The sequence below is a fragment of the Ctenopharyngodon idella genome, chromosome 4 (assembly GCF_019924925.1).
Source record: "Ctenopharyngodon idella isolate HZGC_01 chromosome 4, HZGC01, whole genome shotgun sequence".
Lineage (NCBI taxonomy): Eukaryota > Metazoa > Chordata > Actinopteri > Cypriniformes > Xenocyprididae > Ctenopharyngodon > Ctenopharyngodon idella.
In genome coordinates, this window is record NC_067223.1 from 25,366,693 (window position 1) to 25,393,539 (window position 26,847).

The following is a 26,847-nucleotide window of genomic DNA, read 5'->3' on the forward strand; positions in this document are numbered from 1 at the left end:
CAAACAAACAGACCAAATAATTAATATAGTTTCACAAAGAGCTCAAAAGAATACATCTAAGCTTAATCTGTTTAAAAGCTTTATATATTAATATATTATATTTATTTTAATTTAAAAGCAAAGTTTAATATTGTCAATTAATATAATAGGCCTAATTATATGAATGTCATTAATTATTATTCATTATTTTAATTTATTTAATATAAATATGAACAATTAACAGCAAATGTTGAGCAATTTTGTCTCTAAAATGTTTTCACTATAAACAGATTTAATTTGGAGCGAGAGATACAGGGGGAGTGGCTTTATTGCATCAGACACATGTGACTTACTTACAGCTGATTGGATGAGTTTGGGTTTGTGATCTCTAACTCAGAATAAAACCTGCTCCTGAGCAGGTTAGTCATGTAGCATCAGTTACCATAGCAATGAACCCCGCTAAAAACCAATCCACCTTCATAAACCCGAAAAACCAGAGTTTGCTCAAACTAATCTTGAACTTACCTGGGTAGAAACTGAAACCAGCTTTGTGCAACAGGCCACTGGAACAGGATTGGACACCTCTGATATAAACACTGAGTAGTGTTAATTTAAAACTAATTAGTTCCTTACATTTTATTGGAATATGAACATGAATATATTCTTGACAGGTTTTTGTGAAATGCAAATATATTATTATAATGCTTTAACATATGTCTATCTGTTCTCCTCTTTGTCTGTTTTTACCTCCTTCTTTCTCTGCTCTCCTCTCTCTTCCCATGATCTGTGTGCTCTCATTTGATATTCAACAGGAGATTTCAGCAGTGCAGTCAAATTTCTAAACATGATTGGGTTGCAGCCAGCCCAACTAATGAAATAAATGCTGTAATTTTTACTCTACCATTGAGAATAATAGAGATTTACAAAATAACATTTCTAAAGCATTATGGTAATGGGAATTTGGTGTGTTTTATGAAGCTGGATTGCATCCAGGTAACAATAGACATTAGTCAGTGTAGCATTTCTAACAGTAATGAAAATGAGGCAGGGGAAGGGATAAGTACTGTGTGTTGAATAAATTGTCCAGCTGAATAAACATTTTTTTCCAAAGAAAAGAAAAAACTACATAAAGCCGGTTTGAAAGTTGTGAGCTGGGAAAATGATGTGTGGTCTAAGAGCTTTATACAGTGTGTGCCGTTGTAAAGACTGTAATTCTGTCCCTCACAGCCTCTCATTCAATTCAATTTGGCACAACTGACTGGGGTCTTAACCTTTTTTCTCACTTACAATGGTTCATTTTAAGAAATAGTGCTTATCTTTCTTATCTTTTGGATTTCACAAGAAAGCAATAAGGTATACCATTACATTCGTTTTGCCATAGACTGACAAAGTGTATTGTTTCCTTGCAGAAAAGCATTGATTGCGACAGCAAAATAATCTGTGGAAAAGAGAAACTAAAACTCTTACTTTTGTCATTATACTGCAGAATACATTATGCACAGCTAAACACTTTGCGTGTATAGATACTAAACAAAATATTTGAATCTAAAACTGAACATGATTATTATTTTTTTTTGTATAAATTTGTACAACCTACTCCGCGTTCCAAATTATTATGCAAGTGACATATCAGTAAGATTTCAGTAGAATAAACATTCAGATTTTAGTTTTTCTAAGAAAATGTTTGTTTGTTTATTTATCCATGTCTTTTTAGATAACTGGTATCAATCTCAGACAAAATTATTTGCTAGATCTATGGAAACCCTATTTAGAGGATGTTCCACATTATTAAGCAAGTTACAGTTCTCATGCAATATGAGAGGAAGAAAGATCTTTCTGAAGATGAAGAGCATGAAATGGTGCAATGTTGTGCAAAAGGCATGAAAACAACTAATATTGTGTGAAAACTGAATGGAGATTATCAAATTATCATAAGATTTGTGAGTGATTTAGAGCACAGCAGAACTCGGTCAGATAAAGGCTTATTAATGAAAGATCCTGTCAAAAAAATTAATTGTATTAAAAGGGCAGATATAAAAAAAAAAAAAAAGCCAGTGTTGAGCAGCAAACAGGTATTTGAAGCTGCTGGTGTCTCTGGAGTCTTGAGAAGCTCTCCATGCAGGCTGGCAGTTGTGCGTAAAGATGCATTTTAGCCACTCCAAACCAAAGCTCACAAAGAGAAACATTTACAGTGGGTGTAGAAATACATTTTCAAACAGTTTTATTGCTGTGGTGTTTTTTGCAGCATGGGATAGTGCATAGTGCATTGTATTTCAGAAGGCACTATCCTTCCTTTTATACCATAGCTGAAAATGGCCAGTTATGAACTCCACATATCTTGCAAAAGTCATATTAATAATGTGGAACAACCTCTAAGTAGGGTTTCCATAGATCTAGCAAATTATTTTGTCTGAGATTGATACCAGTTATCTAAAAAGACATGGATAAATAAACAAACAAACATTTTCTTAGAAAAACTAAAATCTGAATGTTTATTGTACTGAAATCTTACTGATATGTTACTTGCATAATAATTTGGAACGCAGTGTAAATCTAATAACATAAAAAAGTCACCCTATTTTTCTCCCTCTCTCTGAAGCACATGAAGTACACTAAGTGTTGGTTAAATCAGATATTGTAGGGTCAAAACCTGAGATTAAGTGTCACATGCCTTTTGCTCTAGATCTGTTGAAAAGGGTATTGACACAAGTGATTGCACAAGTGTTCTTTCATGCCCTATATGTGTAATATACCATTTATGGAAGGTGAACAATGGTCATAAAAGCATATGGCTTTACAAAGAACTTTGAAACACTAATAAACCCTTTTCAGAAAAACACAAATCAGCAACATCTGAGAATGAAAGTTGAGAATTCTGATCCCCTATGTGTCATGACATTTTGGAATTAGAGTTCATACATTACCAAAGGCCTGCTTACCTGCTTAGATTCCAAAATGAGTTGTCACAAATTTTGTATGAAGTGCACAAAGATGAAGGTTGAGGATGAGGAGATGGCAAAAGGATGGAGGGAGGAGGAGGAACAAAAAAGTCCAAGCTGGTGATGGAGGTGGAGGGAGCCATGGGATGATGTTTATCCTGTAAGGCCCGCCCAATCGGCCCCCTACAGTCGCCTATATAACAACTTGGTTAAAGCTCAAACAGTAATCGGAGGTTATGGCTAAAGCAATTTAACAAAGCAGCCCATGCTTGCAATTGATAAAAGGTACCCATGTAGCCACCTATAAGCAACTGCATAACAACTTAACTAAGTCGAGCAGTTAGTCAGAAATCTAGAATCTCATCCTATGTCCCATATAACGTGAGATCTAGTATGTACTTAAAACCTGGGCACAGATTTGTGGTAATATAAGCCAGACTTACTGCCAATCCCACCGAACGCTGTGTCCCTGGAACCCCCTCCTGTGACTAACAATATCAAAGCGCAGATCATTGCCGGTGCGGATATAGATTTATCTTTGCTACTAACTTTTTTCCCTGCTTCCAATTCAAAACGATTGTGACAATTTTAATATTAAAATTACCTTATTGCTATTTTCCATCTTCTTAGGACACAAATAACACAATTTCATGATTTTTTTTTTTTCAAAACAGGACTTTATTTTTTTTATTTTAAAGGTATAGTTCACCCTCAAAAAATAAAATCTGTTGTCATCCAAGATGTAGGTGCCTCTTTTTTTTCAGTATAACAGTAAACAAGATTTTAATTGAAACCTTTGTCCTTGCTGATTCATATAATGCAAGTCAACGGCTACCAAATAGACAAAATTAACAAAATTGGACAGTCACAAGATCACAAGAATATGTGTGTATTTTTACATATAGTGTGGTTCTACCAAACGTACATTTACTTATGCTTTCACACACACTGAAATGTACAATATTGACAGCATTAAAATGTAAATTTGAACAACTTAACAGACATACAAATGTGCACAAATGTTTATTTATGAATATTAAAATCGTGGCATGTTTTGATTCTACTGCATTCAGTTTCATATGAATGATGTTTTCAGTCACATTAAATGCAGTTTACTTTTCTAATTATGAAATTATAACATTTCACTCTGTTCATGACTTCTGCTGCAAACATGTTAAACAAGATTACACAATAAAATCTTAAAATGAATAACATTTCTGTAATCGTTTAACCATTAATTTTCATGTAATATTTATTTTGTTTGGCGTTGGACAGAAAAGGCGTTTTCTCAGTATAGTCCTAAACTGTGACTGACAATAGAACCATAAAATAATGCAACATAAATTCACAAAAGTCATCAATTTTATGTGTTCGCTGTCATCCAAATCATTAGAATAAGTACGATTGTGAGGAACTGATCCAAATTCAGCCCTTTGTCCAGCGATATTCATCTTCATTGTCAACAGCGACCGTAAACGTCAAATCCCGCTGTCGTTATGAATTAAAAAAAATTCACCTCAAGAAGCGTTAAGACACGCTTTACGGCAGTGATATCAAGCGCTCATTGGCTCTAGCCTGCTTCATCACAGATTGCGATGTGTCGTGTACGTTTAAATGAGAAACGCACACCTTCATAGAGTGGTCGGAAATAAGATTTTATTAATTAATAACTTAATTAATTCTGCTCTGTACCTCATACAAAACTATTAAATACGTTTGGTACTGCTTTTCACATTTTTGCAATGAATTATTGTGATTCCACTTGTCTGTCTGTTATATTTTACTTTATAACTGTACATATTTGTTTATGGGTAGAAATGGTTATGGGTAAGTTTAGCGGTAGGAGTAGGATTAGTGACTCAAATTATCTTTTATCTTTGAATAATTAATTGTAACTTGTAATATTATTGATATTATAACTCTGGATTGGCCTCTCCAGGGAAACTATTATACATGTTTTCTTGTCATTTTGCCCAGAGACTAAGCGATGCCCCTCAGTAAGGGCATCATACACTGCTTGAGGGATCTGAAGCAGGCCTGATACTGCACTGTCTATTCCACATGTGGTCTACCAACTCTTGCAGACGTGACCCGTGACTGTCTACACTTCTTAATGCATGGCAGAGTATAGCTAGTTCTCAGTCTAGCCATCAAGGTGTCATTTTCAGGCTTCCAAATGAAAAAGGGATGAAGCTGGAAATACTTGGCGACGGTAGATCCGAGACAGTGTCTATCAGCTCTGGCTGAGGGAGTAAACGCCACAGTGAGACTGTCTTCATGGGGTTGATCACAAGAGTTGAGCCTGGCCATAGACCCATGGATTCCAGCTTTCTCTTCATCCAGATCTTCTGCTGATGGGAGCACTTCCACTGGCTGACAATTACTTTTTGAGAGTCAGAAATATCATATATGTTATGAGTGATATTGGAAGGAGATGCAGATATTTCTCACCTGTCTACCCAGTAGTAATTAGTCTTCTCCACCCCTGCATCATTGTACCTATTTGCTAACCCCTTGTACATGGGTTCAAGGGACTTCTCTCTCTGACTGGACCATCGCCCAGTAGGCAATCATCCAATTCTCATTCATAACTGCATAGCTTGACATGGTGCCAGATGACAAGGTCAATTTTCGTGCCACCTTCCTGCTGTGGTCAGACCTGAAGACCTGCCCAAAAGTGCCCTGGAGGAGTTTGGTCATGGCTGTCTCTTGACATCTGAACTCATCTAGTAGGCAGTCGGTCAGGTAGAAGCTGGACACAGAGACTCCATACCAGCCATCTTGATCGTCATTATGCCCGAAAGCACATGGTGTGTTCTCCTTCCTCAGGAACTGTTCAGTGAGCCTCTGTCCATATATGCCAGCCTCAGCATCCCTGGCGCTTTCTATGGCATGCAGGTATGCCAGGTGAGCTCACTCATACTTGAGGTGCATGAACTCATGGTTTGCCATATCTGTTGGTGACTTGCCAGTGCGCCTCAGCTCATCCATCACAGATTTGCAGATGGCCTCCTTCTTAGGTCAGGAAGACAGGCAGAAGGTTGGTAAACCACTTGGGCAACTTCTCAAACCATCGTGGATTGTCAGCAAACCAGTTCCTCTGACAGGCCTTGCAGCAGAGTTGTGAGGACAAGATGTAATACTGACCACTGGTGCCAACAATCACCCGGGGCCTGCCCACACCTGCAGAGACCACCTGTGGATGAGGACACTTATGCAGACATGGCAGGAGGTAATTGTTCCTCAACCTGACCATGATGTGACTCTCGGGCTTCCAGATAAAAAATGGGTGGAGCTGGAAGAAGTTGGGGGATGGGAGCTCAGCTACCGTATTGACAAGCTCAGGTGGTGGAGGAAGACGCCACAGTGAAATTGTATTACCTGGGTTACGCACTGAACGAGAACCAGGCCACAGCCCGAGATCCTGAAGCTCTATCCTCATCCAGAACTTCTGGTGTTGAGAGCAGCTCCAGTTGCTCATGTCGTGGTCGTGCCCTGGCAGGAGAACGGGAACAAGAACAGGTGGCTGAGCTGAGGGAGCTAGAATTGAAAAAAAAAAAAAAAAATGGATAGGGCAAAAAGAATATACTGCCCTGATTATTATTATAGATTGCATAGTGTGAAAAACAAAATGATTAAAGCAGAGTTAAGACAACATCTTAGTGTCAGGAGTTCACAAAATGGAGGGGTTGTCTACATGCGGATTATTCTTTTTCACCACTGTCCTCAAAGGCAAGCGCTTTGCGTGCAGAGGTGCCAGCGGCACGTGTGAAATGAAGTGCAGTCTTAATGTTTTGCATTTGTACAGGCTATTAATATCATGATATGATGACAAATTTTGGTTGTGTTTGTGAAATGATACTGAGTTAAATCTGCTATGCATTAAGCAGATGTAAAATTGAGCAACAGCTCTGAAGAGTTCTGAAACACTACTATCACATTAGAAATCCTGAACGTGAAAGAGGGACCATTCAGGAAGTGCATTTACTCTCTCTGGTAAATGAGGACAACAAATTTGATTCATTACTTGGGGAATGAGAGTTGACATGTTCCACACAAGCATGGAAATGCCAAACCCAACAAAATTTTTATTCACTCCCAAAAAAATAGTAAAATAAAAATAAAATAAATAAATAAAAACAGGTATTCTCTGACATTTCTCAATGATCAAGGTCTAGCCCCTTTATACATCGATAAAACTGTCCTGGCTAAAACATGCACCGGTATTCAGTGGCACATGCCAGTAAACGCCCCACGTAATCTGAAACAAGTCCAGGACACTGTATATGCACAATGATGCAACCAAATAATCTCACAAGATGAACTGTTTAGTTTGCATTAATTGTCTTACAAACTGCCCAGTTTTACTTGGCAAATTACTACATTGTTGGACATTCAATGCCAGATATTGTTGATTTAGCATGTGCCAACTTGGAGGAATCAGTGATTTTTTTTATTCATTGTAATAAGTGATTATCAATGACACAACTTTTCAGATCAGGGATTTTTGTGTCTGTGCTGGCTGTGAGAAACATGGCACTGGTCAGTTACCTGGTCTATACAGTCAGCTTCTTGTTAAATGAATGCAACAATCAGCTAAATAAAAATATGCCCCACTTAGAAAAAGATCAGTAAAAGCTAAGAATGCACCTTGGCACGATGATGATCTGAGGTCATTAATGCTTCAAAGAAATAAGGCAAAGGAGGCAGCACAGAAATTAGGAAGTGACTGTAATAAAAAAATCCTATCATAAGTTAATATAATTTAATTTAGAAACCCTATTTCTTGAAAAGAGGAAATCTTATAAGATGTGCAGCTGGTGATTGTAAGAAAATATGGAAAACACTAAATGAAATAATGTGTAGGAAGACATAATTATCAAGGGTGTGTGGAAAATGAAGGACAGTATATCACTAAACCTTTAGATATAGCTAATTATTTTAACATCTTTTTTCAATAATAAAGTGAACAATTTATAATCTATCATGTATGGCAATGATTTACAATTAGCGTGTGGTCCTATTGTTAAAATGATGACAGATAAATTATGCAGTTTAATTTTAGTCCTGTTGATCAAACTACAGTAGAACAGATGTTGCTTTCAATTCCAGACGATAAATCTTGTGGAGTTGATCAGTTAGATGGTAAATTGCTAAAAATGGTGGCTAGTCAGCTAAAAATCGTAGAGTGGTTTGTGGATTTGTGTGGTTCAACATACGATCACCTCGTGGGCTTAAACCCGGTTCGCGCACGCAGGCAATGACATGGCTGCCATTTGGGTGTGAATGGGAGGGGGAGATTCGTGACTTGATATGATTTTCGCAGAACAAGGGCAGTTCACCCTAAAGAGGCTGATTATTTGTTCTTTATATCAGTTATATTTTCTATATTGAACTATTTTCTTGTTTAATGTAGTTTTTCTTTATTTAATTTGTTTCATGCTCCTTTCTGTCCTTTGCTTGTAACCTCATGGGACAGAAAACCAGGGTGATTCACTCTTAAGAGGCTGCTTATTTGTGTGTTGTATCAGAGGGAATAAAAGGCCCAGAGAAACCGCTGCCTACATTGCGAGCCACTGGTTACACTCGGCTATCAATATTACTGATAGTTGAATCTTCCCTGCAAAGTGGGGTCGGTTCCCAAACTATGCCTCATATTCGTAATACTTTGGTAATGCACAATTCGCAATCGCGCGTTGTTTTCTGTGCGTACACACGCTTAAAGCATGCACGCTCACAGAGACGCCTTTCAGATGGTGCCCGAACACATAATCGAGCTCTGTTTTGGACTAAAAATAACTGCTATGTCATTAATTGTCAAACAACAAAACAACTTTAGCAATAATTAATCTATATTTAATTTATACAGTGAACACTATGCATGCAGTGTAACTACAATTATATGTATATTTATATTCATTATTACATTTCTGTACCTGAATATTAGGCTACTGTTAGACCTAACTTTATTTGTAACTGTTCTGTAGTATTGTCTGTTCACTTGTCTTTAATAATGTTTAAGCTTTATTAGTTAGGAGTTTTTGCTGTGGTATCAAAGTACTTAAAGTGTTTTTTAAGTTATAAATGGGAAGCAAAGTTATATTTTTCTTAAAAAAACATTTTTATTTGTATTTTAATATACGTGTTCTGATGACCAGAATTGGCTATTTAAAATGTGTAATTAAACGTCAGTGACAAAAATGAAATTTCCCTTTAAGGGTTAGTTCACCCAAAAATTAAAATAATGTCATTTATTACTCACCCTCATGTCGTTCTACACCCGTAAGACCTTCGTTAATCTTCGGAACGCAAATTGAGATATTTTTGATTAAATCTGATGGCTCAGTGAGGCCTGCATTCACAGCAATGACATTTCCTCTCTCAAGATCCATAAAGGTACTGAAAACATATTTAAAACAGTTCATGTGAGTACAGTGGTTCTACCTTAATATTATATAATTTAATTCAGTGATGTTCAGTGATATAATACAGTGTTGTAAATTACTGAATTTTCACACACACACTCTCTTCTCAAACAGCATCTCGAGCTTGTACTTATATCAACTGGATTACAGTTTTGGCTTTTTGGAAATCTGGAGTATTGTACCTCTTTTTAATGGAAGAGTATGACTAGAAGGCGAAAGCCAGTGTAACGCACATGATACCAGTCACAGCCTATCCTACATGACGAATAAAAACCACAAACAAATTATGTAATATCAATTTGATTTAAAACGAATGAGGAAAATAAAGTGTGTTGAATCCAAGCAGCTCTAAAAGATTTTAGAATAGTTACAGAATCTGGCATCCTTCTGAAGGCAATCCGTCTGTGCTTGAGCTTTTGAATGCTCTGTTGTTAAACCATTTAAACATGTTAATTACACAGATACAATTTTTAACGTACTGTCTCTGGGAAAAAAAATCAACAGTGATTAGCTTATATTTAATTATTTACTGTATACTTTATTATTAAATGGTTAGTTCACCCAAAAATGAAAATTCTGTAATTAATTACTCACCCTCATGTCGTTCTACACCCGTAAGACCTCTGTTCATCTTCAGAACACAAATTAAGATATTTTTGATTAAATCCAAGAGCTCTCTGACTCCTCCATAGACAGCAATTTAATTACCAGTGTCAAGATACAAAAGACATCGTTAAAACAGTCGATGTAACTGCAGTGGTTCAACCTGTTATTACGACGAGAATACATTTTGTGTGCAAAAACAAGACAAAAATAACGACTTTATTCAACAATCTAATCTTTAGTTAATCTTGCTGGCGTGAAATTAAATAAACTAGGGGTATTTTCAGCTGTGACCTGCAGAGGTCCTCAGTGATCTATGATAATGATCTGTGATGATCTGGAAACTGTCTGAAAAACTTATGTTTTTGTTTAACAGAGTGAAGGGGAAAAACTTTTGGTAACACTTTCCTTAAAATTTTGCCTTTATGTACAGTACCTCACAGAAGTGAGTACACCCCTCACATTTTTGTAAATATTTTTTATCTTTTCATGTGACAACACTGAAGAAATGACACTTTGCTACAATGTAAAGTAGTGAGTGTACAACTTGTATAACGGTGTAAATTTGCTGTCCCCTCAAAATAACTCAACACACAGCCATTAATGTCTAAACCGCTGGCCACAAAAGTGAGTACACCCCTAAGTGAAAATGTCCAAATTGGGCCCTATTAGCCATTTTCTCTCCCCTGTGTCATGTGACTCGTTAGTGTTACAAGGTCTCAGGTGTGGATGGGGAGCAGGTGTGATAAATTTGGTGTTATCACTCTCACTCTCTCATACTGGTCACTGGAAGTTCAACATGGCACCTCATGGCAAAGAACTCTCTGAGGATCTGAAAAAAAGAATTGTTGCTCTACATAAAGATGGCGTAGGCTATCAGAAGATTGCCAAGACCCTGAAACTGAGCTGCAGCATGGTAGCCAAGACCATACAGCGGTTTAACAAGACAAGTTCCACTCAGAACAGGCCTCGCCATGGTCGACCAAAGAAGTTGAGTGCACATGCTCAGCATCATATCCAGAGGTTGTGTTTGGGAAATAGACGTATGAGTGCTGCCAGCATTGCTGCAGAGGTTGAAGGGGTGGGGGGTCAGCCTGTCAGTGCTCAGACCATACGCCGCACACTGCATCAAATTGGTCTGCATGGCTGTCGTCCCAGAAGGAAGCCTCTTCTAAAGATGATGCATAAGAAAGCCAGCAAACAGTTTGCTGAAGACAAGCAGACTAAGGAACCATGTCCTGTGGTCTGATGAGACCAAGATAAACTTATTTGGTTCAGATGGTGTCAAGCGTGTGTGGCGGCAACCGGGTGAGGAGTACAAAGACAAATGTGTCTTGCCTACAGTCAAGCATGGTGGTGGGAGTGTCATGGTCTGGGGCTGCATGAGTGCTGCCAGCACTGGGGAGCTACAGTTCATTGAGGGAACCATGAATGCCAACAGAGCATGATCCCCTCCCTTCGGGGACTGGGCCGCAGGGCAGTATTTCAACATGATAACGACCCCAAACACACCTCCAAGATTTTGAAGCCCCAAAAAAAAGTTTGATGCGTACAGTTGTCTTACGGAAGCTAGTTATTATAGTTTATAAAGTTTTAAATATGGATATTTTTCTTATACAAACACATTGGTTCGCTTGAGAAGGCATTTATTAACCCCCTGGAGCCATATGGATTACTTTTATGATGGATGGATGCACTTTTTTGGGCTTCAAAATCTTACGCCCCCTTCACTACCATTATAAAACTTGGAAGAGCAAGGATATTTATTAATACTACTCCGATGGTGTTCGTCTGAAAGAAGATAGTCATGTATATCTAGGATGGCTTGAGGGTGAATAAATCATGGGATAATTTTTGAGGTGAACTATCCCTTTAAATGATATTAATCAGATGGAAATCTGAAACCATTTAGCTGCACACAATTAAGATAATTTGCATTTTATAAATTTGACATCTGAAAGAGGGGCGTATGCACTTTCTTTGTCCATATGCCCACCATTTGGCACAAATCCAAATGTTTCCATATTCACAATGTAACCTAACATTTGGTTGCTAAACTATTATTTGTTATGTAAACAAGGCTTTGTCCACGTAAAACAGCATCCTTCACATGTGCATGTTTGGAAAAAAACACTATGGTTTACTGACCAACAGCCCTATAAACAACAGACAATTTAAACTGAGCTGTTTAACTTTTTATGTTTGGTTGACTGCTTTTATTTTAATGATGAATGTAAAGTTGGCAAGTGTGATATAAAGTTAGCAATGCTAAAACTGATATGTAGTGTGTATGCGTATTTGTGTGCACTTTGCCCATGTTTTCCATGCTTGACGTTAAATACATTATATAAGTAGCTTTGGAATATAAGTCAGCATGTTTCAGATGATAAACAAACTGTGAAAACAGCATTTAGATATATAGATAGCTATCTAATAAATAAAAATCATGAATATAATGAAAAATGTGAATAAAAAGAGATGACTTTCTACATTTAATTTCTTAATGGTTGTTGCATACAGTATATACCCACTCAACATGTCACACACCATTACAGTCACAGCTGATACACCAATCACAACAGTACTTAATTGTTCTTTACTCAGTTACTTCTTTCAGTGTAGTTTTACTGATAAATGATCATAGCATACTGACATCTTATTTTATGGTACTGCATACTGACATTCTATTGCATACTGACATCTTATTAACATTTGCATTGTAAAATATTATCATGACACTAGTATTTACTTCAGAAAATCTATTTCGGAAGTCCAATAATCCACGAACACATCTTTACTGTTTTTAAACATTTTAAACATTGTCCAGGAAATATTATAACTCTTACTAATGTAATTGTATATATCTGTTTAATACTTTATTTCATATTTTCAAGGATTTCATTTAATCTCTGTTGTAATGTGTTTGTAGTTTATTCCTAATGTGATCAAGGGAAAAAAAAAAAAAAAAAAAATGATAAACAATGTTAAGTCCATGGTCACATTGATAATGATACTGTATTTGCTAACCCAGAGGATACAGGAATCTAGATAGGTATCACCCAGAATCTTCATAATTCCCTCTAGGCAACCTTTCAATTGACTAGATGTAAAATTTGTGAAGTGTAGTCATAATATAGTCAAGTTTAACTAAAGTTAATACAGTACTAAATACTGTACACTCATTTCATACCAAAATTTGTTTTGAGGCTATAAAAGACTGCTTTGGAGAAATATAAATCACCATTTTAAGTATTGGAAATGCTCTCAACTGACAGTCTGATTGTCTTCTACACAGCTCTCCTCCAGGATTTTGATAAGTGTTGACAGTGTGCTATTTGGATCCAGTAGAGTCACTAGAGGGACATTCACACCTCTGTTACTGAAGATAAGGTTCTGCAGAGTCATGGCTAACATTGAGTCTATGCCTAAATCAAAAAGATGGATATCATCATTCAGCTCTTCCATCTCAACACCAGCCGTTTCACCAATCATGGACCTCAGATAATCACGTGGTGAGGATAATGTCATGGGTTGCTTAGGTCTAGATATATTCACTCCAGCTATACTGGCGGCTTCCTGTGCTATTTTGTACAAACGTGCACTCAGCGATTTGTTTTGACTGAAAACGCTATTCCAGCTGTTTTTAAAATTGAACCTGCATACAACCTGTTGAGGTTTGTTGATTAAGAGGCACTGTTCAAGACTTTCACGGATTTCTGGAATCTCCAAAAGCATGATTCCCTTTGCCTCCAGAAATTTCTGGAAATGGAATTTGTTCAGAAGAAGGCCAAGATTCAGGGCCCCCCAATTAATAGACTGCCCAGAAAGCCCAATGTTTCTGCGGTACTGACAGAAAGTGTCCATGAATGTATTAGCCGCAGCATAATTAGTTTGTGTGGCATTGCCAATAAAAGCAGAGATGGAGGAATAGCACACAAAGTAATCCAGACTGCATTTTATGGTAGCACGATGCAGGTTAATCACTCCATTCACTTTTGGCTTCATAACTTTCTCATAAAGAGTTTTGTCAAGATGTTCAATCAGCCCATCATGCAAGACAACTGCACTGTGAAATACCCCTTTGATGGGACTGGATGGAAATAGTTTTCCAATATTAACAATTGCCTGGTTCACTTGCTCAGAAACTGAAACATCACATGGCAGAGTTTTAATGACAGAACCCCAATTGCTGTTGACCTGACTTATCTCTTGTTGCATCTGAGGGTCTGGATTTCTTCTAGACAGAATGACAATGTTCCCTCCTCCTTTCTGAGCAATGAACTTTACTGTCTCAAAGCCCAACCCTGTTAGACCACCTGTGACAATATAGACTGAATTTTTCTGGAATAGTCTGTGTTTGGTCGTCACTGGAATGTCAGACAGCTGGTTCTTAGTATCACTGTTCAGGACTATAATGGGTAGCATCCGGCATGTGAAGTATGATTCGGATTCTTTTGCTGACAAAAGATCAGTGTCTTGAGATTTCACTCTTTGAATAACTGTTGCATCTAAAGACAAGAACTTTCTGTCCAAATGCATGGATTTCAGCCAACGGTAGATTTGTGGCATTTGTGTCTGAAGAGAACATTTCTGCATTATATGGGACATGAAAAGGAAATGGAAATGGACTTCCTCATTTGTGCCTTTGAATGTTGTCGAATTTGATGGGATATCTGTCTGTTTGTCACAGACAAACACAATGTCTTTAATGCCTTTAACACTGCTAGCTATTTCAGCAATTTTTACATTATAAGGAGGTAGAAGAACAGCTCCTACAACCTCACTAAAATCACAAGACAGCTGATCAGCCTGTGAACTCACTCTGACATTCCAACCTGATCTGTTTGCAACAGCAATTAAAACAATCATCAAAGTTGAGTCAGGGACAGTGGAGAAAATGCACAATTTCCTTTGCCGTTTAGCCTTGGGTAAAGCTTCATGGAAGATCTTCCAAGCCAGTACCATATAAGAGACACAAGGCATGTCATTCAGGAATGAAAGACTTTTAGCTTTGCTGCAAACAGCTGCTGGGAGAACTACTTTAGAGGTGGCACCCACAGGGTAGCAAGACACAACATGATCACCAACTTTAAATTTGCTGACATCTTTACCCACAGCTGTGACAGTGCCACTGAAGTCAAGGGCTAAGAGCCTATGGTTTTCAGTTGTATGCTTGTTCCAGTACAATGTCTGACCATAATTCAGGTCAGAAATGCTGACTGGAAAGTAGTCTGATGAATGAACACAGATTTTACTGAGGCGAAGCTCAATATTTTTTCCTTGATTCAGTTCAATGGAATTATCCATTTGTGTTGCTGACAGATTTGTCATTATATATGGGTGAGATGTTTGCAAGATGAAGTCTTCATCTTGCAACATGTGGATATTTTTTGAAGAGATTGTCATGTTTGGCAATGGAGTGTGGGTGATTTCAGGTTTGAGAATTTTGCCTTCCTTCACTACTAGCTCTGGATATTTGTCACAGGGGTAAGACCTGAGGACCTGAACTAAAGCGTTGATGTCTTCAATAGTGGCAGAGCCTATGTCAATCAACTGGAAGGAAAGTTCTGACAATTCAGCTGCACATGCTCTTGTCATGCCTGACAGAACAAATCCAGAGTTGAGGGAGTCCACTATGCTCTCAGAGCACCTATAGGTTATTACTCTGATTTCACCTGGGAAATTAAGTGCCTTGAGATATCCGACAACCTTTCGGAAAATCTCACAACACCCCGCCATGTTGTCCAAGACCTTCTCTGTTGCGAGAGAGGTTAGGTCTGCATCACCCCACATGAACAAAATTTCCTGAAAGTTATTCTTTACACTTGAAATGTTCAGTTTTGACAAAAGAAGTTCAACTTCACCTTCTAACAGTGTGTTACTACTTGAAGAAGATATATATATAGATGCTGGGTCCAAGAATTGTTGCAAATGTTCAGAAATTCCTGCCTGGTCAGAAAAGACCAGTGCCTTAATCTGCGTATCAAACATGGCAACTTCTGAGCTGATACTGAAACTGTTATGGAAGAAGAACTCCTTGACTACTTGGTAACGACTTCCTACCATTCTGATCTTTACACGCTTGAGTTCAACCAACACCCTACCCTGTTTGTTGGCTAAGCAGCCACAAATGTCAAAATCATCATCTCCCACATGTACTGCTCTCAGATATATAACCATCTCCTCTTGCAATGGCTCAAATACAGTCAGGCTTTCTATTTGTGCAGGAAATTGGGGTCTTGCTGATAGGTCATGCCCTATAGTTACAGGAACAATTTGTATGACATAATCCAAGACCACAGGGTGAAGGTGATAGTCATGTAATTGAGGCAGTAATTCCTCTGGGACCTTCACGACAGATATAACCTCTCTAAATTCTTCCCCACAATAAATATCTGCCTTATTTCTGAAAACAGACCCATAATCAAATCCTGTTTGACTTAAATGCTTATAAAGATCTTCAGTCGTCATGTGGAATGTGCATCTTTTGTAAATACAGTCTAATGAAATGAACTGTTCTTCAGGCGTTCTACCTGGTTTTGTTTCTACTGTGCCAAATGCATAGACTGCAGAAGTAGACTGTATTTTGAAGTTACATGTGTTTACTGCCAAAGGGTCTGATGGATCCAGCTGTACTTTTATATCTGGGGCATTCTGGGTGAAAACTAATGGACTCTGGAATGTTATGCTGAGCTGCAGAGAACTTAGTGGAACCTTAGGTTTTGCATAAAACATGTAAGTTGCTAAACCCAATTCTGCATAAAATGCACCAGGAATGATGGCAACCCCATTGTGCTTGTGGTCCTGCAGGAAGGCCACTGATTCAGAGGATAAATCACAGCTGAACACTGAACTGTCTGTACCCATTTGTGTAACTACTGGATGGTTGCCTGTGGGACCGATCAACTGCAAATGTGAAGCGAAGACATCTCTCTTCACATCATCAAACTGGTATCGTGGGTAGGGAATTGGTTCAGCCTCAAAACCTTTGTAGAACATTTCCCAGTCCACTTTAAACCCAAGCTCAAACAGTTTGGAAACAACAGAAAGCATTGTCTCGTGATCTTTATCAGGCTGCACTGAGGGAATCACATTGAAGTCATTTCCCAGAGTCTCTGTGATGTACCTCTGCAAAGATCTTCTTGGACCAATTTCAACAAATATCACATTCCTTTTGTTTTTAGCTGCAGACTTCACAGCTTGTTCAAATGCAACTGGCTCTCTGATATTCTTTGCCCAATATTCACCAGTAATAAAATCTGAGGAACACAAACTAACACCTGTCACTGTTGAGAATAATTCAGTCTCCAAATTATGTGCCTGCAATGTGCCTATACTTTCTTTTACTTTGGATACAATTGGATCCATCTTGTGACTATGGTATGCTGCAGGTACATTCAAAATACGAAGGAACAGTTCAGTTCCTCTGGCTGAGATACTCAAATTCTGATGCAACCTGTCAATGTCATCTGCATCTCCTGAGAGGGTGCATGACTGTGGGCTGTTATAAGCAGCCAGGCAAACCCTTCCTGAATAAGATGGAAGAATTTTCAAGACTTCAGAAACAGCCATATTACTGACTACCAGCATCTTCCCTCCTGTCACAGTGCTTTGCAAAGAACTGCGATAGTGGATGACTTTCACTGCATCTTCAAGTGACAACAAACCAGAACAATGAGCAGCAGCAACTTCTCCAATCGAATGCCCCAAAACAGCATCAGGACTGATGCCCCAGTGTTTCAGAAGTTTGGCAACAGCAACCTGAATAGCAAACAGAAGAGGCTGGACAATCTTGGGATCAGATGGCTCTGTACTTTTCTCAGATTCACTTTCCAGCATTTCTATCAGATTGAAAGTTCTATAGCTTTGCAACAGAGTTTCAATCTTCACGATTTCCTCTCTGAAAACAGGCTCTTGTTTTAGGAGCTGCTTGCACATTCCTTGATATGTAACACCATTTCCACAAAACACAAAAACTAGCTTGGAGTCTGTCTTTGATGGTACAATCTTTTTTTCTACAGCTGCAGTAAGTTTCTCTTGCAGATCTGTCAACGATGATGCCTGAAATACAATCCTGTATTTGTGTTTCAAGTGACTTCTTCTACATGCAGATGTGTACAGTAAAGACTGTAGATCTGAAATTTTCCCTGCACTGATCTGTTCTGCTGTATGTTTAGTAATATTTTTTATGGATTTTTCAGAGGCTGCAGAGACCACAAAAAACTGATGGTATTTGCTGATCAGCTGAATTGCTGGCTTTTTTGACTGCACATATTGTCTGACAATTGCATGTGCATTTGTTCCACCAAATCCAAAGTTATTGATTCCTGCAAACCTCCCTGCTCTGCACTCATTAATCCATTTTTCTGCTGTTGTGGGGATTTTCATATTGAGAGTTTCAACATCTATGCTGGAGTTTTCCATTGAATAGAACAATGATGGCACAATAGTTTCATGTTTCATCATCAAGAGAACCTTTATGAGCCCTGCTACACCTGCAGCAGATTCCGTATGTCCAATGTTGCTCTTAACAGAACCAATGATGAGTGGCCCTGACTGTTTAGGTCTTGCTTTGGCAATGACTTTTGAGATGCTACCTGCTTCGATTGGATCTCCGATCGGAGTCCCAGTCCCATGAGCTTCAATGTACTGGACACTAGACAGATCAGTCTCTGTTGAGTAAATTTTTCTAAGCAGCTCCTCCTGCTGAACCATGGATGGTTTGGTGATTGGACTAACGCTGTGACCATCCTGATTTACTGCAGTTTTGCTAATGATGCCCCAAATGTGATCATGGTCCTCGAGAGCCTATCAAAATAGAGACAATGTATGTTTCATAGTTATAATAGTTTATCATTGGTGCACTGCTGTGATGGCAATTTGTTTATGTGGAAACAATCTATTTGTTTACTTTTTTCAGAGGCTTTAGGAGAAGGATGCCACAGCCTTCACCTCTCCCATATCCATCTGCTTTGCTGCTGAAAGTTTTACTGGTGCCATCAGGGGAAATCATTTTTGCCTTGGAGAGAGCCACAAAAACTAGTGGCTCCAAAATACAGCTCACACCCCCACACACAGCCATTTCACAGTCTCCTGTTGAGTGGAACACAGACCGCCAGACAAAAGCTATATATTAGTGTATTCAAAAACGCTTTTAAAGACACAAATCAGATAAGTGCTATAATAGACAAATCACACCAGAAAGATTAAAGGGTACCAGGGTACCAAATATCGCATGTACACAGCGTTAGTAAATACAACCCGAATTCCGGAAATGTTGGGACGTTTTTTAAATTTGAATAAAATGAAAACTAAAAAAAATTTCAAATCACATGAGCCAATATTTTATTCACAATAGAACATAGATAACTTTTAAAATTTTAACATTTTATGCACAAAATGAGCTACAGGTCTCAAAATAGTTGGGACGGGGACATGTTTACCATGGTGTAGCATCTCCTCTTCTTTTCAAAACAGTTTGAAGACGTCTGGGCATTGAGTTTCTGGAGTTTTGGTGTTAAAATGTAGTCCCATTCTTGCCTGATATAGGTTTGCAGCTGCTGAAGAGTTTGTGGTCGTCTTTGACATATTTTTCTCTATAGGTGAGAGATCTGGACTGCAGGCAGGCTAATTCAGCACTCGGACTCTTCTACGACGAAGCCATGCTGTTGTAATAGCTGCAGTATGTGGTTTTGCATTGTCCTGCTGAAATACACAAGGCCTTCTCTGAAATAGATGTCGTCTGGAGGGGAGCATATGTTGCTCTAAAACCTTTATATACCTTTCAGCATTCATAGTGCCTTCCAAAACATGTGCTTCTAGACTATGTTCACATATGGCTTCCTTTTTGCATGATAGAGCTTTAGTTGGCATCTGCAGATGGCACAGCGGATTGTGTTTACTGACAGTGGTTTCTGAAAGTATTCCTGGGCCCATTTAGTAATGTCATTGACACAATCATGCCGATGAGTGATGCAGTGTCGTCTGAGGGCCTGAAGACCACGGGGATCCAATAAAGGTCTTCGGCCTTGTCCCTTACGCACAGAGATTTCTCCAGTTTCTCTGAATCTTTTGATGATGTTATGCACTGTAGATGATGAGATTAGCAAAGCCTTCGCAATTTGACGTTGAGCCACATTGTTTTTAAAGTATTCCACAATCTTTTTACGCACTCTTTCACAGCTCTGCCCATCTTTACTTCTGAGAGACTCTGCCTCTCTAAGACATCCCTTTATAGCTAATCATGTTACAGACTTGACATCAATTAACTTAATTAGTTGCTAGATGTTCTCCCAGCTGAATCTTTTCAAAATTTCTTGCTTTTTCAGCCATTTGTTGCCCCCGTGCCAACTATTTTATGTTCTATGTTCTACTGTGAATAAAATATTGGCTCATGTGATTTGAAAGTCTTTTAGTTTTAATTTTACTCAAATTTAAAAAACGTCCCAACATTTCCGGAATTCGGGTTGTATATCTATGAAAGTTTTATAGAATTGCTGTTTTTTTAATGTATCTGTAACACTGCAATAATATGAACTCAACCTTGAATCCAGTCGAAAACAAACTACTCGTAAAGCTCACAGACTCACAGCTTGGGATAGGTACCGAAACCCAGTATTAAATGAGACCCGGGGCTAAATTAAAAAACAACAGCTGTAAAAACAGTTGTATCAATAAGCTCCGACGTTAACGGTTCTGCTGTCGGTATTGGGGAAATTAAGAAAATATACATATTTATTATTGCTATATAGATGTTATCTTGCAAATTCTATCTTGCCAGCTATTTCTATATGTAATATTAAACCATTTGTCTGTGATGCAGTTTTGCTATTCACAATCCAGAAGAGAGACAGATCTCTCACGCTGAGCTACAGCGTGCACGACACGAAAGTCCCATGCTTAAATAGTGACGACGAAGGAGAGAACTAAACATTCAAACATCTGGTTACAATTTAGACCTATGGTAATCAAGTTTTATTCATTACGTATATAAATAAAGATGTGTTTGATAATAAAAAAAAAATATTAAAAGCTCAATAATCCACGCGAGAAATGATGTTTTCAACTTAAAGACGACTCTCTGTTTGCGCACTTCGAAACGGACCGCAACTAGACAAAATTAATACTTTTATTTTATATATATTTTATAATTTTAATTATACTTTAGGCTTCATGAGTGCATCTAAATGATCAAATACACACAAAAATATGTCAAAATGACGGGTTTTGGAGAGTATTCACTTAAACACAGTTTATTTCTTAAATGGGAGTAATTGGGAGAAAATAGGCAATGTGTATTAACCTATTACATCTGCATTCGATCTTAGTGGCAGCAGTCTAATAAACCTGCTGACAATTGCACCATTAATGTGAATCAAACAACAAAAGGCAAAGACAAAATTACTCACAGCTCTTGAATGAATAACTTTAGCTTTAATAAGCAATAATCTATCAATTTATACAGTAAAAACTATGCAGTGTTATTTTACATTTGATTACTTTATTAGGTTTCTTTTGTAAGCCATATGCTTGAACAGAAATTAAAGCACTGTGTATTTCATTTATATCTTTGTTTTATTGTATATTTATTTTATTTGTGACCATTTGTTCTTACTTTTTCTTTGTTCTTATTGTACAATTTATTATACATTTCAGAATACAAAGCAATGTTAATTATGTTCTTAATTTGTTTCTTTTTATACAGAAAATATAACAAAAAGAACGGACAAGAATACCATTAAAGTACCGTAGTAATACCTTTAAAACCTTAACGATACTCATCCCTACTCACAGCTCACAATGCTTGGACTGATTACCTGCACACCTGTTTCTTATTACTGTGACTATTTAAGCTCTAAGCTAACTCTGCTAAGTGCAAAGTTTTGTTTTGCCCTGGCTGACATTACTGAGCATTTATATGTAAACAAAAAGCAAAAAATGTACCCCAAGTTTTACATACAGTACATATTTGTGAAGATTACCTTGTTTTATGGCTTGACAAGCGAAGTGAAGGGCGACGAGGGATGAGGAGCAGGCACAGTCGATGGATACTGAGGGGCCAGTGAAATTGAATATGTATGAGATGCGGTTGGCAGCTATGCTCATAGCGATACCAGTGCCAGTGGTGTGGTCGATGTGTTTTGGATGGATCCTCACACTTGCCAGTTCAAACTCCCTGTTCATTAGGCCTGAAAATCAAGCAAACAAAAGCATACAAAATGAACTACAGATTGTTCCTAGAGCAATTACCATGCAAATATAAATGCATGCATATATAAATCCACTGGGATTAATAACTAAACACACACATACGTTTTTTTCCCCAGGCTTTAGCAGTAAGAACATATGACTTAGTTGACTTATGTTACCCAAAAATACTCCTGTTCTCGTTCCACTGGCCTTTTCCATTGGTATTCCAGCATCCTCTAGGGCCCTGTAGGTGCACTGAAGCAACAGTTTGTGCTGAGGGTCCATGGTGATTGATTCAGCATCAGTGATGCCGAAGAACTTGTTGTCGAACTCATTCAAACTGCGCAGAATAATGATAGGGTTACTGCTTTTAGAGAGTGAACTGATGCAAAAAAGAGGCTAAATAGATGGGGCTCAGCATCTCTCTCTTGTCCTTATACAACCTCTAAAGTGTCATAGAGCCTATCCCAGTTTCCTAGGCAGAATGCAGGCGAAAACACCTGTGATGGACAGCTGGCCAGTCCATCACAGGGCTCTCACACACTTACATGCACAATTAAAGGGATAGTTCACCCAAAAATGAAAATTTGATGTTTATCTGCTTACCCCCAGGGCATCCAAGATGTAGGAGACTTTGTTTCTTCAGTAGAACACAAATGATGATTTTTTAACTCAGATGACTTTTTTTAACTATCACTTTTTACCTCTAAAACACCACTATGTCCAACTGCCTTGCGCATCCGGTTGGTGAGGTCTGAAAACGCGTTCTGACGACGGAAGTGATCTCTCGCGCTTATACTTCAATGAGTGTGAGACATCACTTCCGTCATCAGAGCGTGTTCAGACCTCACACACCAGATGCGCAAGGCAGTTGGACATAGTGGTGTTTTAGAGGTAAAAAATGATATACTGTTCGGTTTCTCGCACAAACCGATCGTTTCGTGTCTTAGGACATCAATGTGTCGTCACGAGCCGCAGGGTTTAATTTGGATTTGTCTGTGCATGTTTTTTTGACTCTTATAGATGGAGTTCCCACTGACAAGCATTATACGACTGACAGACTTCAACGGTTGGAGTTAAAAATCATCATTTGTGTTCTACTGAAGAAACAAAGTCTCCTACATCTTGGATGCCCTGGGGGTAAGCAGATAAACATCAAATTTTCATTTTTGGGTGAACTATCCCTTTAAACACTGGCTCAGCATGTCATCCTCAGAATGGAGCATTTCAGCCACTATTATTACATTTAAACTATTTTTTAACTTGACAAACTTGACCATTAAAGGTGGGGTAAATGATATTTGAAAAATGCTGTTTGAATGTTGGCTCAAACAGACACAACAACAAACGTGTAGCCAATCAGCATTAGGGGGCGTATAACGGATTGACGGTGGAGGAGAAATGATGAGCAACAGGGAGATTGAAGAAAGACTGCACAAAGACAGATGGGACACAATACAAAAGAGAAAAGCTCATAAGAATATCATTGGAAAATGAAGGGTTATGAACAAGAGAGAGCTAAGCGGGAAGGCCTGAAAACAGATGCGTAGGTTGCTTTTGATTCTGCTCCATACGCGAGTATGGATTTTGTTTTGAGAGTTGTTTAGCGCCCTTGTTAAGCCCAGAACACACTAAGCCGACGCCAACGAACTAGTGGCGACGAAAGCAGACTGCAGGGTCGACACCCGACGGCCAAGTAGCACGTCCGTTCTGCGCCAGCGTAAGAAGAAATGCCTTTCCGTACCAGCAGGTGGCAGTAGCTGAACAGCCAATCAGAACGATCAGATGGCCCGACTGACTGACGAGCTCCGACGCCGATTCGACATGTCGAATCGGCCGAAAAAAAGCCGATGAGGACCAACTTCAGCCGACGATGCAGAACACATTGAGAAAACTTAGTCGGACGACGAACAAAAACTGCCCGACCGTCGGCTTGGTGTGTTCCGGGCTTTAGTGCACCTGCCTCGCATGTGATCGGGGTTCGAGACTGACTCGAAGCAGGGCAGTTAGGACTGGAGGGTGAACTTTTGAGGCAGAGCAATGATGAGAGGGGTGTGTTTGTTTGGGTTGATTTCAAATATCTACAATGTTCAGCAACGACTTTGAGAAATAACATACTGCACCTTTAAGGAGTATAATGATGTAAAAACAGAATGCATGAACCCTTTGATTTCTTTTGTGAGCGCAAATTAATTGAAGTCTTACCCATTAATAAGTGCTGCCTTTCCTGTGTATGTCTTTCCTGCTTTACTCTCATCTGGATCGTACCATTGAGAGAGATTAAACCTGTCGTTTGGTATCTGGACTGCACAGTTCTCTCCATGGAGGAGGACTCTCCAGAAGTTTTCAAGTCCTTCACCTAAAACAGATAAGAACATATACAATGCAAATACACTTTAGGCCAAAATCATGACATGAAGAAATAATGAAACACTGTAAATTGTTAACAATTACCTCCAGGAAAATTGCATCCAATGCCAACAACAGCGATTTTTGGATCAGCATCATCCATCATGTTTCACATGCTTTGTTTGCAGATCCATTTGACTTTATGCTCTGTAGACAGCAAAAGTAAACATTAAGGAAACTGTATTAAAACACAGCCACACATTTAAATGGATTTAAAGTGTTAATTCCAAGCATTTGTACATCCCATAGAAATCAAATTATCTCCACTAATTCATTGACGAATATGTCTGATGAATGAACATGCATTTACCAGGACATTTTGTGTATTATTACTGTTTGTATATTGTCTTTTTATATTGTATAGTGTCCTGCATGTCTGATGATAGAACTACTAATTGACTAATTACTAATAGCCCCATTTATGTGGAGTCTCCTATCAAAATAATCCTCATTTAATGACTCACTTTGGTGGACATCACCTTCTCGTAGAAGGCAGTGTGTGTTTGTTATATTTGTCAGAGTATAAATGGACACAAACTGCTAGCTTACTCCACTCATGCAAATGAATCAGCTTCCAAAGGAATTTTCCCGCTTGGAACCTTTCTCAATCTTCAAATCAAAAGCTCAAAGGGTGTGACCTCTATGGAACTTAAAAGCCAGCACAAAATTCCCACCGGACTCTTGCGTCCTCTCCCGATTGCTGTCAGAGTGAGATCTCACGTGGCCCCAGAGTCGGCGCAGTAGCATCTGCAGGCCTCAAAACAGCACGCCATATATACCTTCCTTGACCATGATGGAGTCTACCACTGCAAGTTCATAATTGTTTGTTCATTCAACATGGAAAAAATCGATTGCAACTTCACCACTATCGGACCGAACCATCAAGACTTTCACCTGAGACTGTATATCCGGACGCTCTTCAAGAGCTAGGGCAAATGCAAGTATCGTACAATATACTAAATCACTGTTTAGTTAACCCCTTTGTTGACAAAGGAACTTGTAATGAGAAACTGATGGTTCTTTCACATGTTACCTGTATTGGGATGTATCTTTGAAGCTTATTAAAGATACATATTGAACCTCATCATCTTCTTCGTGTTCCTGTCCTCAACCCTTGCTGACAGTATACTACTCCCGTAAAGTCAGCTTCCCTGTGTAATGTGTATTTTATGTACACATATTGTGTATTCGTCGATTCTGCTTTCAGCACTGCTTGTGTATATTATGTATATTGTATATCATATTGCCAAGTGTTTTTTAACTTATGTAAAATGTGAAATGTCTGGACCACGCACCTAAACTTTTCACAAGTCATTTTCCTGTATATGCTGTAGTGACAAACTGAGTTGAGTTAAACAAAAAAAAAAAAAAAAAAACCCAGCAACCACATGAGCAAATATCAGAATTTGAGCATTTGATAATATAATTGACATAACCCTCATACTCTTATTTAAATAAGTAAAAAAGCTGTTAGGAGTGATAAATGAATGACTGACACTGCGTGCAGATGAAAGCAGCACACATTTAGAAAGCTAAGGAAAACATCTGTATTGAAAGCAAATGAACACATCATTAGAGTTATACAGCTAAATATGTTGAATCCCGTCGTAAGCGCAAATGTTTATTTCGCTTTAACCTTTTCTCATATCATGTTATACACTTTAACCTCTTCTCAGTCATATTATATGCTTAGCAATTCACTCCTGCAAGACTGTTAAACATGATGCTTAGTTTAAAACTTATGATTGTGTAGCACAATGTGTTTGAGTATTTCACTCCAGAAATGTAAACCTTAAAACAGAGTATATAATAGATATTTAAAATATGTAGCGCAAGCTTAATAATTTGCAGTATCATAGTACACCAGTAAGTGGCGGTGATGTTGCATGGTGTTGGTTATGGAACCGCACTCCCGGAGTCTCGTGCGAGTTTTCCAAGGCTGATTCTCTCTAAAACTGCACTATCACATTTAGGCATATAAAATATCAATGGCTAGTTGCAAGGTTGATTGATTTCACTTTATGCTTGATATTAACTGTTATGTTTCATGATTTGAATTGTGCTTGAGTTTTGAATATCGTCAAATGCGTGATATCTTACCTTAAATCGTCCAGTTAATTAAACAATTATTAACAAAGATGAACCTTTATTAAAGATTCAGTCCCTTACACATTTTGAGTTTCACTGCTTTGATGTGATAGATTGCTGCCTGATTGGCCAAAAATGGCATCTTCACATCTTATCTTCATCAAATTGATATGAAAATATATTTAAAAAACACATTATCAGGGTTTCAATTGCTT

General features: G+C 38.2%; 1 protein-coding gene across 1 annotated transcript; it reads right to left on the reverse strand.

The window, feature by feature from the left end:
* Positions 1-12,458: 12,458 nt before the first annotated feature.
* Positions 12,459-24,647, reverse strand: LOC127511049 (uncharacterized). The gene is made up of 6 exons (XM_051891385.1): positions 24,590-24,647; positions 24,341-24,494; positions 22,315-22,475; positions 21,928-22,134; positions 18,858-19,039; positions 12,459-18,754 (listed from the first exon to the last, which is right to left on the reverse strand). The coding sequence occupies exons 1-6, from the start codon at positions 24,645-24,647 to the stop codon at positions 13,211-13,213; spliced, it is 6,306 nt and encodes a 2,101-aa protein (XP_051747345.1). The 3' UTR covers positions 12,459-13,210.
* Positions 24,648-26,847: the final 2,200 nt, after the last annotated feature.

Bases quoted from the DNA above. Each gene is read 5' to 3' on its own strand.
- LOC127511049 (XM_051891385.1), bottom strand. From the start codon at position 24,647: ATGGATGATGCTGATCCAAAAATCGCTGTTGTTGGCATTGGATGCAAT. The intron at 24,495-24,589 runs GTAATTGTTAAC...TATCTGTTTTAG, and splicing joins TGGATGCAATTTTCCTGGAG to GTGAAGGACTTGAAAACTTC. The intron at 18,755-18,857 runs GTAAACAAATAG...CTATTTTGATAG, and splicing joins TCCTAAAGCCTCTGAAAAAA to GCTCTCGAGGACCATGATCA.